At 38.7% G+C, this 19,241-nt stretch overlaps 1 protein-coding gene across 4 annotated transcripts in view; it reads left to right on the forward strand.

The window, feature by feature from the left end:
- The window catches only part of DIDO1 (death inducer-obliterator 1), a 76,325-nt gene extending 57,358 nt beyond the window's left edge, over positions 1–18,967 (forward strand). For all 4 annotated transcript variants that reach the window (XM_089513645.1, XM_089513646.1, XM_089513647.1 and 1 more), the window contains 4 exons: positions 443–596; positions 2,100–2,189; positions 3,179–3,374; positions 13,732–18,967. In XM_089513645.1, the coding sequence (XP_089369771.1) occupies positions 443–596; positions 2,100–2,189; positions 3,179–3,374; positions 13,732–17,060 (3,769 nt within the window). In that variant the 3' untranslated portion in view covers positions 17,061–18,967. The remainder of the gene's footprint in view (positions 1–442; positions 597–2,099; positions 2,190–3,178; positions 3,375–13,731) is intronic.
- Positions 18,968–19,241: the final 274 nt, after the last annotated feature.

Raw genomic sequence — 19,241 nt, forward strand, 5'->3', positions numbered from 1 at the left:
ATGAAAGGAGCCAAATGTATAAAAGGCTGGGGAACATAGAAATACACATTTTCTGCACCCAAAAGAAGCTAATGATTTGATACCATCTTACTTTTGTCTAAGAACACTCTCTTCTGTACAAAAGAAAAACAGCCACAGTTCTACAAACTCAACTTCTAAGGTTAATAGGAATTTCATAATGTGATCAGGAAATTAATTATGCATAATTTGTGACCACTAACCTTACATTTAATGTACACAAATGAATCTAAATTTAGAATTGAATGTTTGATTCATTTGTTTTGCTAAAATATCCATCTAATGACATTGAGTGGTAAAGCATAGTAGCACCAGAGATGTAATTTTTAAAAAAAATGTTTAAAATGTTAGTGATGGAGAAGTAGCTGTGGAAAGGGCAATGGAGATTCCTACTTAACCCAGTATGTTCATTTTCTTTTTACAGTATGTCAGAGATACGGTCCCCTCAAGAAGGAGATACTTCCCTTTTTCTTTCTCGTCTCAACACCATTTGGAAGGGCTTCATCAACATGCAGAGTGTGGCCAAGTTTGTCACCAAGGCATATCCTGTCTCTGGGTCCTTTGACTACCTTAGTGAGGTGGGACTTCAAAGTGCTTATGTTTTGTGTGTGAACCTTATCTGAAGCTATATTCCATATTAAACATGTTTAAGAAACTGAAAGCTACACAAATCAACCAAATAAGACTTTTGTAATTCATTTTTGGTCTGAGTTGTAATAATTCACTAATCAGTACAGGACATGGAAGCTAGGTGGAGTCAGCAGCTAAATTAATGTAAAGAGGTTTGAACATTTCTGCTTTAATACAAGTCACATTATGGGAGGCTTGTTATAGAGCAAGATGACTTTCTACCACCAGCCTGTTCAAAAGAGACAGATAAAATACCTATCCAAAAGGATCTTGCAGCACCTGTGAGTCTAACTAAGAGATAGAAGTTGGTCGCATGAGCTTTTGGAGACTTGAGCCTACTTCCTCAGATGCATTTGGATAAAATACTTTATTTTTTGTGCAGACTCCCCATTCAGCATCAGTTTACCATTCATGCTGAAGTAAATATTTTCCCTCATTGCAAATAATGGTGGAGTGTAACGTTAGAAACTGGACAGAAGATTCATAGGATATGGCTGACACTTCATACATAAATTAAACTGTTCATAAAATATTTCATACTTTGATGAGAAAGAGGCTCCGTATTGTGCTTTGTGTGTTTGTACAGTGTAGCAACTGAAAATGGTGTGGGTAGGGCTGCAGCTGAAACAACTGCCAGTCCTTCCTTTCATTAGAGCAGGAAGGTATTGTAACAAATTCATCATTACCTGCTATTTGCTGTGGTCATAACACATTTGGTATAAAACTTTCTCAAAGTAGAAAAAAGGTTGCATTCTGGTGTTGCATTCTGAGCCTAGTATGAGAGGGATTGAGCTTTAGGCCTTTAACCTCCTTTAATGTATCTTCCAGCCTTTCAACTAAAAGAAAGTTATATCATACCTAACCAAATAGTTTGTATGTCTGTTTCCAAAATTATTGGAAATCTGTTCTGCATTAAACCAGTAGGTGGATACATGACCCTAATTATCATTGAAAGCAGTATTTTTGTAAGGTCAAACATTGTTCCATTTTCCCATATAGAAAGTACAGTATTGAAATGAAAGTTTTAAGGAGCACCCACTCTCATATAAGATTCTAAAAGAAAGTAACATTTGCCCAGTCCCAGATTTTGAACATCGATGGGTTGTGGGATTAATTTGGTCATAGGTTTTCAGTTAGAAGTTGAGGTGTGAAGGAGCAGGATTAAAAAAATTATGAACAATTCTGGGTACAGCACAGTAACAATATACCTCTTTTTGTGGGTTTTTCGAGCTATGTGGCCATGTTCTAGAAGAGTTTATTCCTGACATTACATAATCTGAAAAACCCACACAAAACTATGGATGCCGGCCATGAAAGCCTTCGACTTCACAATATACCTTCTTTTTGCATTCTGCTGATAAGATCTGTTAATTGGAAGATGTATTAAGGACAGCATACTTTGTCCTCAAATTGTGATTTTCTTTCACACCATGCAAATCCTTTTTATTTAGGATTTACCAGATACAATTCACATTGGAGGAAGAATCTCACCAAAGACAGTGTGGGATTATATTGGCAAACTCAAGTCTTCAGTGTCAAAGGTATTCATTTAAAAATCTGTAACTTTTTAATCTTTAAATCTGGTAATGATGAAGAGATTCAGACTGCTTGAAATAACAATAGTGGATGGGATCCTGTTATCCTTACAACTGTTTATGCTGCCCAAGAGAGCAGTAGAGATTGCTTTTGAGTTTCTTGTATATTTATCCCAATCATTAGGGTATAGTGTTCAGAGGGAGGTGCTTAAAATATTTTTTTATTATGGGATACAGGTCTACTGTTTCAAATAAAATTTCTTCTGAGTTATTTCCCCTTCTTCAGTAACTCTGGATCCCACCCAAGAATTTGTCTGTGAAATTTTAAAATTAGCAAAATAATATAAACTGCTCTTCTGCCTGTTCCTTCTATATATTCTTTTTCTCTCCTGTGGTAATAAGGCTTCTGTTATATTTGACACACTAGAGTTATTTACATTTTCAAAAATTATGCCCATGAATCACTGTGAAGTAAACTTAATAATAGGATTTATTTATATGCTGCCCAATCACTGGGAATCCGGGCGGCTTACAACAGAGAGGATAATAGACGGTTCCCTGCCCTCAGGCTTACAAGCTAAAAAGACACGACACAAAAGGAGAAAGGAATGGTGAGAGAGGAGGGGATCAGGTCCAGCATTCTTCTCTCCCTCTGAGGCCTGGACCAAGGCAGATGGACTGGAGGGAGGGTTTTTTTTCTTAATTGAGGCTGGTCCCGATGGCATTGGGCCTGTCCTTTCACTCCTTCCTAGCCCAGAAGATGACAGTTGGAAGGAGGGATTACATTGACAAGGGTCTGATGTTATGCTAATTTGAATTATTTGGTAAATAGGGGTGGGGTGGGGGGAGTTAACTGATACACTGTTTCTGTTTTTAAATATATACATCCTTTGAGGTCATCATAATTCTGCAATTATTCATGTTATATTGCCCTTAATTGCTTTTTTTATTAATTATGAATAGGTCAGTGCTTTCCTTTGTATTCTGTATTGTAGGAACTATGTCTGATCCGTTTCCATCCTGCAACAGAAGAGGAGGAAGTTGCCTACATTTCTCTCTACTCCTATTTTAGCAGTCGTGGCCGATTTGGTGTGGTAGCTAATAACAACAGACATGTCAAGGACCTCTATTTGATACCTCTCAGTGCTAAGGATCCTATTCCGTCCAAACTTTTGCCCTTTGAGGGACCAGGTAAGCAATCAATTGTAGGAAATCCAAAATACCTTTGGCCTCCTGAGTTTTAAAACTACACATGTTACACCTGCTTAAAATGTTTCAGTTAGGTAAACACAGAAGAAAAGTACTACTCAGAAACAATAGTTTTTAAAGTTAAGGAATCTTAACAATTTTAACTCTCAATTCCAAAGCTCGCTTATTTATTTATTTATTTTATTTCCAGGATTTATATCCTGCCTTTCTCCCCAATGGGGTTGAAGGTGGGATTCGAGATGTGACCATTTACATACATACACATAGACACGCTTTTATTCCATAGGATGAACAATTATATGTTTAAAAAACTCATAGGTAGATTATTAATACTTTAAAATACACAACATGGTATGCTCCAGAGCAGCACAAGTGACAGAATGCTCTAACAGTGCCTACCACAGAGGTTCACAAATGTCATTCAGGTTGAAAGATACATGCCAATTATCAAAATACTGTTATACAAAAAATGATATTCCCATTATTATTATTATTATTATTATTATTAAGCTTTATTTATATAGCGCTGTAAATTTACACAGCGCTGTACATACAATCTTTTTAATTAGACGGTTCCCTGCTCTCAGGCTTACAATCTAAAAAGACACGACACAAAAGGAGAAGGGAATGGTGGTGGGGAAAGGGATCAGGTCCAGCAGTTCTTCTTTCCCTCTGAGGCCTGGACCAAGGTAGATGGACTGGAGGGAGGGCTCAATTCACATTCACATTCAGAAATCCACCAGGTTTGGACACAGTGCAGGAAGAACAAAGGAGCCCAAGGAGATCAGACAAACACTTAGCTGCCTTCCTATCATTCTGACATCACCTTATCAGGTACTCTCATAATAGGGGACGGTACCATTGCAAAGCAGAAAAACACAGCTTAGTTCATTCATTATTTAGGAAAGTGTGTTCTATCTAAGAACAAGTTTTCATAAAATAACTGCTATGGACTTCAGAAGGAATTGAAAATGCAATTGACCCTCCACATTCATGGCTGTTCGGGGCATAGGGCCTCTGTGAAAGTAGGGAAATGCAAATAGCTGTACCCCTGCTTCCTCAATAGGACCCTCTCAGGGGCAGGGAGTGGAGATGAGGTGCCTTTGCCATGTTCCCCCAAGGTCTTGCTCACTCTCTGGCTTACACCACCTGCCTGCCCTCCTTGATATCCCATTACTGGGGTGCACATGGAAGCGCCGAGCACAGCAGAGGAAAGAAAGGTGGCCAAGGTGAGTGGCAGGGAGACTGTGGAAGGTACAAGGAGCAGAGCTCCTTTCCGCCATTCTCTGCTGTGCTCCACAACTGCCAAGGTCCCTGGAGAACTCACTCACCCTTCCTGTCCCTTTCTCTTGTGGCTGGGCACACATGTGGATATCAGGTACAACAGAAGGAAGGAGCTCAATTCTCTTTCTCTCATTCACTTTCATACCTTCTTCCTGCCCCCACTCCAGAGACACTCACAAATAATAAAATCTGCAGATGTTAAGTTGAGAATGTTGAGGGCCAACTAACTTTAAAAAAAACTTGGCTATGTCCAAGCTGCTGTATTTGAAAATGAAACACTGTGACCTGTTCAAGAAAAAAAATCACATATACTTGTAAGGGAATATTCTTCAATATTAGAATAATGGCAAGGAATTCACTTAGCTGATAAAAAGAGTTCCCTCCAGATCATGTTTGGTTACTTGTAAACAAGCAAAAGGGAACTGAGGAAAACAGACTTTCTACATTTTACCTAAAATAGAGTTTTTGTTTGTTTTTACTCTGAATCTTGAACTTTGTTTACCTTCCTCATTGTCTTTTCTGTTAGTATACAGAGGGGCATTGCTGTCCATGGACTAGCCATCCATGGATTTAAGCATTTGCAGATGGCAAGTTCCATCAGTCCTGTGTTGTTGTTTTTATCTGTGGGTGGTAGTGGTCCAGAACAGATCTCCCACGGATACCAAGGTCCAACTGTGTTACAGAGCATTCTGGTGGAAAATGGTGACTTGGCCCTCCATAGAACAAAAGTTGCCCACCTTTGGTCTAGGGGCACATTCTTACCTTTCTGAAGTTGCTGAACTATCATGTCCAGCATTCCACTACACTATCTAGGCTGGTTCTAATCAAGTTTCATTCCAACAGCATCTGGAGGGCACATGGTCCCCAAGTCTGGCTTAAAGGTTACCACACCCTCAATGCTACCTTGTTGTGTATTGCAGGGAAGATCAGTAGTCATGGGCAAACTATCTTTCAAGAAGGTTTGTGTGCTATTAAATTTGAGCGACTCCCATAGGTTTATAAAGAACTCTGTTATCTCTGGAATACATTTTGAAAGCTAGTTACTTCAGGGTACCTTCTGAGTCAAGTAAGGAACATTATAGGCAAAGAACCTGATTTTAAAATATCACCTACATAAAAGACTTCATTATACTCCCATGTTTCAATGTCAAATGAATGCCAAGATTTAATGTTTGGGAAGAGGAAGAGAAGCGATTGCTCCTAATAGGATTGTTCCAGCTGGGAATTTGTGTATGTCTTATTTTACACTGCCAGTCATAGTCCCCCTTGCTGTTGAAAGGTAGTTTACACATCAAATACTTTTACCTACAGAATTATTATTTCATATGTGAGAATATATTATTTCTTCTCCATTTTGAACTGATAGCCCCACTAGAATATATGGCATGCCCTCCTTATACTGTAATCCTATGTAAGTTCATCTCCTAGACAAGCGCACATAGAATGCAGTCTTAACGTTTGAACTGCTACTAATTTGTATGATAGGTGTGATGTTAATTTTAGTGATTCCACTCTATATTTTACATATTGGGAAAGATGCAACTATATACGCATTATTTGCTAAAAAACACTAAAGCATCTCCAGTCACTACTGTTTATTGAAATATAACCTTGAGCTAGGATAGGAAGTTCTCATTAAAGTAACTGATCTTGTAAAATATATTGGCTATTCTTAGTTAGTTTGTGAATAAAGAAATTAGAATTCAACAGCAACAAAATCTCAGGAAATTCCTTCATATCTCAGGAGGACAAAAAGGCAGATACTGCACTTTCATGAAACAGAAGTAGTTCAGTGAACAAAGCAGACTGCAGGCTTCTGAATCTATGGAGTATATCACACGGAGCTTTGGGGTGGTTTTGTAGCTTAGTTCCAACTCACTTCCGAAGTGATTGCACTTCCAACGATGCGGTTTCACCTCATAAAGGGACTGTTTTATCAGACACCATTGATTTCTATGGGAGCCCCTTGCGAATTGCTTCAGCAGTGTTTCTGAAGTCACCCCTCATTTGGTTAAAATGGAAAAAAAGTGGCTTCAGAGAATTCGTGGAAAAGCACTCCCTTGGCCCTTGTGTCCTGCTCCGTCATTCCCCTCCTCCTTCATGCCATCTCCTCCTCTCTGCCAACCAGCCGATCCCATCATCCCCTGCGTCCTCCTAGACCCCGATCTGCTCCACTCTCACCCTGACACCTAACCATCAGTCTCCTGACTGCTCCTGCATCCCCATCTCGCCCCCTCTGCCACCTAACCCATCATCCCTGCTGCTCCTGCATCCTGATCCTGGCCCTAGGGACCCCCAGCGACCTATCCCATCATCCCCTGACTGCTCCTGCATCCTGATCCTGGCCCCAGGGACCCCCAGTGACCTATCCCATCATCCCCTGACTGCTCCTGCATCCTGATCCTGGCCCCAGCAACCTCCAGTGACCTATCCCATCATCCCCTGACTACTCCTGATCCTGGCCTCAGCAACCCCCAGCCACCTATCCCATCATCCCCTGACTGCTCCTGCATCCTGATCCTGGCCCCAGCAACCCCAATGAGCTATCCCATCATCCCCAGCCTTCTCCTAGACCCCGATGAAGGATGACAGCTAAGGAGGGGGCAGGGAAGGAGGGCAGCATCCAGAGCCCCACTGAGCATGTGCAAGGGTGCCGATTCAAATCGTTGACCCCTCACAGTATGCTCTGGTGTAATACAATGTGCACTCACTCCCCTTTGCTTGAGTCCGCATCATGTGACTTGCTTGGAATCGTACTGACTTCTCCCTCACTTCGGAAGGACAACAGAAAGGCAACCAGGTGTGGAAAAACATGTTTTAACCTCAATCCAAATTGCTAGAGAGGAGTGACTCTGTATCTGGTGTGGAAAAACATCATGCTTTGCATTGCTAGAACAGGAGTGACTGCGGATCTGAGCTGCAACCCCCCCCCCCCCCCCCATGTGTGATAAGGTCCTATATCTTAGAAACACCAAAGTTTTGAAGTATGTATTCTATACACAAGACAATTAGAGTATTTTAAGATATGGGGATGTTTCTGTGCTCTGGTGTATGCATGTAGAGATTTTTTTTAAATCCAGCCAAATGAAATTTATTGCTTTTGCTATACAATTTTAATAAAATGATTTTATCCAAAGTGGTCGTTGTCTATTTCAGTTTAAATATTCTTGCAAGGTTAATCATAGAGTTTATTCTTTCTGTTTTGTGAAATAAATCTCCAATTAAGTGTGTAGGGTCCTGGGAAAAATACACACACGCACACGCACGTATTACAACTATAGTCAAGATACATACATTAGAATCTTGCCATCCGCAGATGGCAACCCGTTGTTTTCAGCAGAGGCACACACATGTTGTACCGCCAATTGGGAACAACAGGACATGAAGTCCCACATAAGCAGGGTGGAGTCTACAATGGATCCCCCCACAGATATGAAGGGCCAAATGCACATTGTGTATCACAGGTTTCATTCTGCATTTCAGACACGATACACCTAATGCTGAGGGGGAGGGGATTTTTTTTACAAACATCTGTATCTGATTGCTGTAAAGACACCTCAGTTATTAAATAATGCTTATTAAAAGTTTAAAGTGAAGATTGCAAAGTGCTTAACAGTTCAATCCTATGCATATCTACACTGAGGTAAGTACCATTTAGTTCAATAGGATTTATTTTCAGAAAAAGGCTCTAAAGAAGGAAAATTAGTTTCATTTTAAGGGGAAATGTTATGGATGAAATGGTTGCAATATACATTACCTAATTCCTCATCTCTCTCTGAGCCATTAGACAGTTCTGTTCCTGCTACATGATAAACCAGTTTTCTACAGGAGTCCACGTCAGCTGGCATCAAATGAAAGTAAAAGAGAACAACATAATTTGTAACAGGCTCAAAACATTTTATATTACTAAATCTGGGAAGTAGAAGGTTGTGACTATTTGATCATTTAGCTTTTGATGAAAAATAGCTGTTCCCAGTTTCATTAAGGAATTCTACATTTATGTATCTTGTTCTTGCATAAATGATCCTTACCAACATGATTCATATGGCTGAGAACTTTGCGTAACAAGTTGGCCTAGGATCACTTGTATTGACTTTGGCCATTTATGTTCACTGCCTTCTTCCATGCAGGGCTGGGGAGGGAGGATTATCTGTGCAGATACATTAGTTATACTGTTGCCTACCTGCCACAGCTGCTACAACATTCATGTTCTCTGTTCACAAGAAAACCTTTCCAGCACTTACAAACCTGGAATTTGATGAGGAATATTTTCTTGTTGTTCTACATATCACTTTGATATTAGTCCCCCCTCCTTCCCCCCATGCAGTCTCTTCAGGAAAGAAAAATTAATCAACAGATACTTTTCTAGTTGCTTAATTTTCAGCAGCAGAGGTTTGATATACTTTAGACAACTTCTGTTCTCTTGTACAAAGTTTTAGCTTCAATACTTATTTTCTTTGTGATCTTTTTAGTAACTGACATGAAAATCTTGGTGGTAGAGCACCCGTAATTGATGAGAATCACACCCTTCCTACAGGCCCAGTTCTATCCATCCTTGGTTATTTACTTATTCCTGCAAAAGCAAGCAAGAGCTCTATAGATAAATGCAGCTCAGTGAGGGAGCGCTTCTGCCAATGCCTGCTGCGACCAAGGAATGAAGTTGGCTTTGAAATAAATGGTCAACATTTATAAGCAAAATCACTTGAAAGAGTTCTGTAGCCTCAGTGAATTGCAGTGATTTAAATTTAAACCAGTCAGAGATCTTTCAGAATATGAAACTCATAATTTAAAATTAATTTTTATGGTTAGAAATAAGTATATTTACTTCTAAATAACCAAGGTAGAAGGTTTACAAAGTGTAGCAAGAGAAGAAACAAGTACATAATGTATAGTTCCTCGCAGAGAGTCTCCATACATTTATCTGAATACACATCAAATCCTGCCCTAATATTTAAGCACAGGTAAAAATACATTTGTATAATTTGACTCTGACTGGAGACAAGTATATTTAAAATTTTCCATTTTAAGAGAGAAACAGATTCACATTCTGATAATCTATTGTCTAGAAAAGGAAAATGTGAACATTGAACACTGTTTAAAAGAGAAACTTCATTTCTGGTCATCCTTATCTTGGTCCCAACTGCCAATAGAATTTGTTGTTTAATTTTGCTAATTATTCCTCCAGAGAACCAGTGTGCTGTAGTGGTTTGAGTGTTGTACTATGACTTGGCCAGGGTTTGAATCCCAGTTCGGCCATGGAAACACTGGATGACCTTGGGCTAGTCACATTATCTCAGCCTCAGAGGATGGCAGTGGCAAACCTCCTCTGAAGAAACTTGCCAAGAAATCCCCATGATAGGGTCACCATCAGTTGGAAAGGACTTGAAGACGACGACAACAACAACAACAACAGTTATTCCTCCACAAAAAATGTAACCTTTTAATGCCATATTATTACCAACAGCTTATGATTGTTACGTGGTTTCCTTTATAAGATTGCTGTTACCTACTCTTTAAGTCCAACTATGATTTCAAAATTTCATTCTGAAGTCATAGACTCCTGCAAGCTATATGTCTATGGACTGCGCCACCTGCAACCATTTCTGTTTTCCAAATGATTAGGCTAGTTATTGAAAAACAGTTTATTTGATAATACAGTGGGCCCTTGTTATCTGCTGGGGTTTGGTTCCAGGGCCCTCCTGGATAACAGTTTGTGGATGCTTAAGGCTCATTAAAATGCTATAGCAAAATGGTGTCCTTTATATAAAATGGCAAATTCAAGGTTTGATGTTTGGAATTTATACTTTAAAAAAAAAAATATTTTCAGGCCGTGGATGCTTGAATCCATAGATAAAAAACTAGATAAGGAAGGCCAACTATACTTTCTTGTACAGAGGAAGTTATGAGTAATTAGTCCCAAATCATCTTGGTTTTTTAGTAAGTTGAAACCTACATTCCCATCTCTTCAATTTAAACTGGATTGATCGTATAGAGATCATAAAATGCAGCTGGTTTAAAACCAGCTATCCTAGCTTAACACTATAAAAAGTATTGTGTTGCCTGATACAGACAGGCCAAAATTAAGCTGCTTTGAGTCACTTTGGAGGTATGCTGTTTAAATGATACATGCATCCTAAGAGTCCAGAAGCTGCACCAAAGCTACGCTCCGGTTCTAAGGACTGGAGTGCAGCTTTGGTGCAGCTTCCAGACTCTTCGAACGCATGCATCATTGAAACACCATACCACCAAAGTGACTCGAAGCAGCTTTATTTTGGCCTGTCTGTATAGCGCCTGTATTTCCAGGGAAGGGAATGGTAAACCACCTCTGAACAAATCTTGCCAAGAAAACCCATTAGGATTGTGATAAGTCTGAAATGGCTTGATAAGATACAACAACACACAACAAATGTCAGCATAACAGTTAAAACCTGCAGTGAAACCTCTGTACCTTTAAGGTACGGTCAATTCCTGAGTGGAACACCATTAATGAAAAGAGAGGGACTCAATAGCAAAGTAATAAAATTGGGAGAGTGGGTGAAATGTAAAGCTTGTTAGAATATTAGTTTGTAAAGCAACACTGATCACCTGTTAACAAATAAGGACAAAGTCAGACAAAACTGGCTGTTAAAGCACATTATTAGCAATAGTTCAATCCTGCACATGTCTACTAAAAACAGCCTCATTGATTCAATGGAACTTCAATGTAAGTGTGTATAGGATTGCCTCAGGACTTGGAAAATAATATCAGAACAGTTAAAATGAGAAAAAAGTGTCTTTTTGGAAGGTTACATTTTTTTAAAAAAATTAAAACTAATTTAAAAGTCATCAAGTACTAGTTGTCCTGTTGTGTGAATAATAGACTTAAATCCTTCTCACAAAGCCATACTAGCTGGAGTCGTGTAGGGTAGTCCCAGCTAGAGTGGACCCATTGGATTTTGAATGGCGGATCAATTTGTAGCCATTGAATGAACGATCAATTTGAATCAGTGGCTTGATTCTAGTCGGGACTACCAATAGAATTTAACCACTTGACCGAATGGCAAGTATAACTTTAAAAAGAAAAAGCCAACTTGCCCATTTCATGTAATACACCAGCATTCTGTAATTCATTACTGATTTTCATTCACCAGGTTGAACACATGCAAAGGACAGTTTAACTTTATAAAATATTATACCAGCTTTAGGTTGAAAGCTGGATTATTAAAAGCAGAAATTATTATAATTGTAGATTTACTCAAAGAAGACACATGTAAAGCATGAGTTAATGTGAGAACAAATTTAATATACTGTATTAATTGCAACTAGTTACAACCAGAACAAGAAAGTTATTATATGTTGTGTTAGGCAGGTGATGAACTAAAGATTATTGGTCTGTTAGGTAAAAGTAATGGAAAAATGAATACTCCCTATGCAGAGGATGATTAGATCCTATTCCAGAAAGACTGTGAGGAGGATCCAGTCAAAAGAGAGAGATGTAATATGCAGGACTTAATCTCTTTAAAATGCAGAGTTAGCCTATTAACAGTAAATTCTCCTTTGTAAGGTTTTTCAACTATGATAGAACTGGTTGTGAGATGTTAGTGTGTTCACATAGCATGTTAGTGTTTGTGTTCCTGTCGAGAGTATGTGTTACATGTTAAAGCTTTGAAGATATGGTGTTCCCTGCTCAGCTCTGGCATTGGGGAAGACTAGTTACAAGTCACATCACACAAAGAGAATTATCCATAGCTAAAGAAGGTGGGAAGCAAACATGGTGGTTTAAGTTAATACTACATGCTATACAGACAAACATTCTGACGTGAGATGGGATTAAATGGTTTTTAAAGACCAAATTATATGGCAAAAGTCTTCCCAAATTTGGAAACTTGTTGGTGCTTGGTATGATCTTTCCCCACACAATGATTAATTTTATATTAATTAGAAGTGTTCTTGAGGATGTTGTATGTCTTCAAGTTATTTCCAAGTTATAGTGACCTTATGGGGTTTTCTTGGCAAGATTTGTTCAGAGGAGGTTTAGCATTGCCTTCCCCTGAAGCTGAAAGCATGTGATTGGCCCAGAGTCACCCAGTGGGTTTCATGGCCGAGCGGGTAGTTGAACTCTGGTCTCCTGACTTGTAGCCCAACACTTAAACCACATTTTATTATAGTCTGATAAGAGTAGAAAGCATAATACTTATATACATATTTAAATATTTATACTATTTATATATTCTTTCTTGATGACCATCTGTGGGCAGAACAGACATCAAAACTGATGTCCAGATTTTCTGACTCATCCATATGATTACTCAAGTTGTAGAGCTGTGATATTTAATGCGTACAATGATGTAAAACCTAAACACATGAAACAGGGTCATCCATGAGAACTAGAGCATCATAATTATTATTTCCTTTAGTACTTCAGTACTGAGAATCAAGGTGGCATACACATTTAAAACAAATACAGCATCGTTCTGCTGCTGCTTAGTGCATGTTGCTTTTGCACATTAATGCACATATTCTTAACAGTTACTTCTCAAGCACTGCATGCTGAAGATTATATTTTGTATATATGTATACCTGATTTATGATTAAACATGCAAAGGAGTCATGCTCATACCTAGTAAACCAATTCTTCCACCTAAAAGCTGGCATAGAATTCAGAGTAACGCATAAGGAACAATGATAGTTGCACAGTTTTGGTATTTTCACTGTTACATTTCTTATTCTTAAACTAGAATATAGCGACTGTTTTGTGTAATTTAGCCATTTTTTTATATGACATAGTTATATATAAGTCGCACTTGTTATTCTTCCAACAGCAAAGCATTTTGACTGTGAAGTTGGGATAATAACTAAAATAATTAATGAATAATAAAATTATGTAACTAATAAATAAGAAATTCAGTATGCTCCAAAAATAGACTGATCCACATCAGAGTGAGAAAAATGCTTACCAGTATTAGTAGTTATACTACTGACTAGTACTGAAACAACAGAATAATAAAATAGCTAAAAAAATTAAACTTTCATTTAAATGCTAATATCTTACATGAAATCTTCTTTTGTCTTACAGGCCTTGAATCAAGTCGTCCAAATTTAATTCTCGGATTAGTGATTTGTCAGAAAGTTAAGCGTCCTGCAACTGTGCTGGAATCTGAAAAGACTGAAGAAAAAAGAAGTAGAGCTCAGACTCAGGAAGAAGTTGAAATACCTGTTTACTCAAAAGCCAGCGCGCTTTCTCAGCAAGAGAAGAAAACTCCAAAGTTCTCACTGTATTCTGGAGAAACAGTTGTTAGTACCACACCACCAGGATCACCACCACCACCTCCACCACCTCCTCCACCACCACCACCTTCTTCAGAGCCACCTTCAACAGTAACATCTTCCGTGTTAAAAATATTGTCCTCAGTTAAAGCAGGAAATACAAATATTGTTGCACCAGCAAATGTTACAGCATCAGGAACTAATACAACTACAGTAACTTCTACTACTTCCTCATCTTCAAAATCATCTACACCACTTGATCACATTCTGCAAACTCTTTTTGGTAAGAAGAAGTCCTTTGACCCTATTACCAAGGAATCTGAAGATGCTCATATTTCAAAGTCTGAAGCACAAACGGTTGTTGATGAAGGATTACCAGCTGCTCCTTTACTAGATCCCATTGTGCAGCAGTTTGGGCAGATGTCAAAAGATAAAGCTATAGAAGAGGAGGAAGATGACAGACCTTATGATCCTGAGGAGGAGTATATTCCAGAGAGAACATTTGAAATGCAGAGTAATGAAAGTGGATTTGGAAAGCAGTGTGAAACCTCAGAGCAGGAAGATGAAGCTTATGATCCAGAAGATGAAACTATCTTAGAAGAAGCAAAAGTTACTGTTGATGACTTGCCTAATAAAATGTATTCAGAGTCTAAAAGCAACCTCTTGTCAACATCTACTTCATCATTTGTGCCTGATATATCTTCACCACCATCCTTGGTTGAGCAACAAAAAATGTTAGAAGAATTAAACAAACAAATAGAAGAGCAGAAGAGACAACTAGAAGAACAGGAAGAAGCCCTCAGGCAACAGAGAGCAGCGGTTGGTGTCTCAATGGCTCATTTTTCAGTATCTGATGCTTTAATGTCACCACCTCCAAAATCATCAATAGTGAAAACATTTCAACATGAAAATCAGCCTCCTGAATCATCAGAGCCACCCACATCCTCAAGTCAAGTTCAAATGTTTAGTCAGGGCAGTGACCCTAGACAAACAAGGGACCCTCGACAAGCTAGAAGGATATTAACTGAGTCTAATGAAAGTTCTGATTCTTTGGTAAAGCAGCATGTGTTGCCAGGGGAATCCTCTTCAGGACCAATTCCTCCACCATATTCAGGTCCATTGCAAACTTCACTTGACAAAGAAGATAAAATACCAATTCCTCTTGCTTTACCTAGTCACACTGATGCATGGGTTACAATTGGAAAAAATTCTGATCTCCCTGAACAAATTGCATCTATTACATTTGAAAATGCCCCACAAGTTCACCAGGAAACTATAAATAATCTAGCTCCTATTGAAATAACCACAAATGCACCTCTCCGTAAAGTATTGCTACCCACACCACCTAATCCAGGGTTTATGCCTACTTTCCCTGCACCTAACACTGCTCAGAGTGTTCCTTGGTCAAATGAACCTCAAGACAGTAATATTGCTGGTGTAGTAATGGACTCTTTTTCAAATCCAATGTTCACATCTCAGGAAACAATTCCTGGTCACTTTGAAGCAGAAATAGGCCCCTCACATTATGAAGACCAAAGAAATCAGGCTTGCCACTTTTATGAACAAGTGGAATCTCCCACAATTCTAACTGAGGACATAAGAGCTGGGCCCCCATTTGCTACTACTGGACAACAAATTGGACCGCCAATAATGTGTGGTGCTCCTGACTTCCATGGACAGCTAGGTCCACCACAACAGTTTACCGAAGGTCATAATCCTCCACTAAATAATGATGGGCAAAGGGGGCCTCCACCAAATATATTTGGAGCCCCAAGAGCACCTATTCCTTCATTATTTTCCACACAGCATGGACCACTTCCTCTTTTTAGTGATAACAGGGGACCTTCACCATCATTTCCTGGTGCTCCAAGAGAAAATGCACCTTCTCAGTTTGAAGATCATAGAGAACCTCATGTGGAACATATGGAATTTGCAGATTCTCAGTATCATGAGATGAGTGGTCCTCCTGGACAGTATGAAGGATCTGAACCTCCCCAATTTATGGGAAATAGAGGACCTTCCCCCTTTCCTTTTGGAGGGCAAAGAAGGCCTTCCCAAAATCAGTTTAAAGGTCAGAGAGGAGGCCCATCACCTCAGTTTGGAGGCCCAAGAGGCCCGCCACCTAATCATTTTGGAGGCTCAAGAGGGCCTCCTCCAAATCAGTTTGAAGGACAAAGAGGACCCGCTCCAGGTCACATGCCAGCACCAAGGGCACTTCTGCCACCACCCTTTGAAGAACAGAGGGAGAGCCCACCACCCAGATTTCCAAACCAGAGAGGTGCAGCACCACCACACCAGTTTGGAGGACCAAGGGGACCAGTGTCTGGCCAATTTCCAGAACAAAACGAACCTATCCCGAATAGGCTTAATTTTCCAGGACAAGCTCAGCAAGTTATGAAACCAGCCCCCAGGCCTCTTTTGGATCTTCCAAGTCATCCACCACAGCATCGGAAAGAGATGTGGGATGAAACTGGAGCACCTGCCTCTCATCCTAATATTGCCGGGCATGGCTCTGAGTCAGAAGCACAGTGGTCAGGTTCTGATTTTCGGGAGAGCCGAAGTAATGATTATAGAAACCAGCCTTTTGAAGGAAGACAGAGATATGAGGGAGGTAATAAGGAAAAAATATCAGAGCATGCTGATCACTCAGATAATCGTTCAAATAGAGGAAATGATGATAGACGAAGAGATCGTGAACATAACTGGGCATGGGACAAGGGCCGTGGCAGAAACTGGAATAGGGGTAGGGAAAGGGAGTGGGAGAGGCACAAGGAAAAAGACTGGGATAAAAACAGAGATAGAAGCTGTAACAGAGAAAGGGAAAGAGATTCAGAACGAGGTAAAGACTGGGAAAGAACCAGAGAGAGAGCTAGAACTAGAGAAGGAGATAATTATCGGAGGCGAGACAGATCAAGAAGCAGAGACCGTGATTATGATAGATACCGAGACCGAGCTCGAAGTAGGGAGAGAGAAAAAGACAGAGAAAGGGATAGGGAGCGCGACAAAGATAGAGGAAGAGATCGCAAGGACCGGAGCAAAAGTAAAGAATGTGATAAAGACTCAAAGACAGAAACACGAACAAGTGGTCAAAGGCCACCACATCAAGATGTTGCTCCTTCTTCCACTAAGCAAACATAGAAAAGAAACTACTCAATAGTGGGTTGCTTGGAAGTGGGGGAAATGTAAGAATTGATTGTGTACTATTTGTACATATTGTAAATTGTGTTTGCTAGAAAATACTTTGGTAAAATGTATTTCACAAAAAGAAAATTTGAATTGTAAATGCATATACTCAGATACTAAGCAAGTACATAGGGGGCTTGCTATGTTTTTTCATAATGTTTTCTTACAAAATGCAGCACAATTCTTCCATGCATGGGAACAGTACCAGTGTACAGACGGATTCCAATAGGGCTTTAATAGAGACTCGTCCCTTCTTCTTCATTGGATTACTGCACTACCTGAAAGAGTGATGTTCTGTGGACAGGGGTGTGCAGAGTCCATGTGCAAGCTGCTGCACCCACACAAGGAGGCATTGTGACTATAGCATTATACTTCTACAATGTTGTGATTTTTTTCTATTTCCTTTATTTTGATATTTCCATTTATAGAAGTTAAAAATGGGAATTACCTTCAAAGAGCACATTGCTTTTTTTTAGGATATAAAGTTATGTTTTCCAGTAACTTGAACTGTAATTTAATTAAAATTTAAGCAAGAACTTAGAAGCCATACCTTTACATCTCAAATATATAGTATTTTGCTGTTTCAGGTAGTTTCCTACATACAAGAGAGCCCAATATTTCTGTCCTGAACAAACCTGATAGTGGTTGGATTTTGTGTATTTAAAGAAATGATGGCTCAGGAGCAGTGTTACTATTTGTTTGTAGCTTGCAGAGTATTTGGATAAGAAATGCTAAGCTTCTAGGTTCACAATTTTCCTTTTTACCTGAGGGCATTTTGAGTTACAGACTTCACCTGGTAAGAATTTAGACATAAAATGAATATATCTAAAAATTAATAAGATTAAAAGGTTTTAAATTTTGCATTTTTACAAAGGACATAATTGATTAAAATGAATGACCTCTCTGTGAAATACAGCTAAGCTTTTAAAACATGCTTATAGGAAAATATTTTATGAATTTTCCACTGAAGGGTACAGTGTCTACCAGAATTTCATACAAAGATGAAGGTTAAGACTTAAGACTGAGCTTTTCTGTAATTTTCAGTCAAAAAGATTTATAAATCAAAAGAGAAAAATGATATTCTTGGTTATGATTAAGCACTTTTCAGCCATTTATTTCAATGGGAGATATTTTAAAATGTAGTTAATTCTCCTGTTGTCATTCATAGAAACCGAAAAGTGTTTAATTTCTGGCCAGAATTATATCCCCGCTCCTGTTTTTGTCAAACCTGTGGGTATCTTGATAACATGGAAGTAAATATTTGTGTACAGATTGGAGTAGAAAAACTGATACACTGATACTAACAATACTTTGCTTTAAAAAAGGGAGAGCTTTTCACTGTGAAATGCAGTATACTATTTCCTTATCTTTCAAATTCATCATTCTAAACAGTGCACAGAATAAAAGTCAGCAGTTTATCTGGATTTATACAGCTGAGCAATTATTTTGATATTTTTATAAACAATTGCTAATGTAAAATTAGATTCATAACATTACATTTTGGAAAATCGCATTACACGTATCTTTGTTCCATAAATAAATCACTACAAATTTACACTTTATATTGGTTCATCTTCGTCAAGGATGCATTGATTTAAACACAACCTGTATGCAAAACTTTTTGCAAAATATTAAAAAGGTGGTGTAGAATACAATTACCTACTATGATGTAATTTTTATTCAAGATGTTTCTAACTTAAAAAACATACATGTAAGTATACAAAATCAAGTGTTTGTTTAGGTTTACTTGACAGGTTTCTGTAAATTGTATTTTATATTTCAGAATATATCATTGTACATTAAATGTGGAGCTTCATAGGTTTTTGTTACTGTAAGTCAAATAAAACAAATATACAGAAAAACTCGGTGTTACTATTCTTATAGGATTATCAATACTGTTGTATTTCTATGTAGCATAGTACAATCCACCAGTCAACTCATTTTGTTTGGCATCTCGACCATAGGTCACTCTGCAAAAAAGCGAATATAGTTGGGCCCTCCTTATCCATGGATTTTTTAGCCACAGGTTCCAGCATCCACAGCTTGAAAATATTTTTTAAAAGTATAAAATCCAAATAGCAAGCCACTGTATTCTGCTTTGGTCAGGCCCCACCTGGAATATTGTGTCCAGTTCTG

The sequence above is a fragment of the Sceloporus occidentalis genome, unplaced genomic scaffold (assembly GCF_023333645.1).
Source record: "Sceloporus occidentalis isolate IW3139 unplaced genomic scaffold, rSceOcc1.0.p SCAF_3, whole genome shotgun sequence".
Classification (NCBI taxonomy): domain Eukaryota; kingdom Metazoa; phylum Chordata; class Lepidosauria; order Squamata; family Phrynosomatidae; genus Sceloporus; species Sceloporus occidentalis.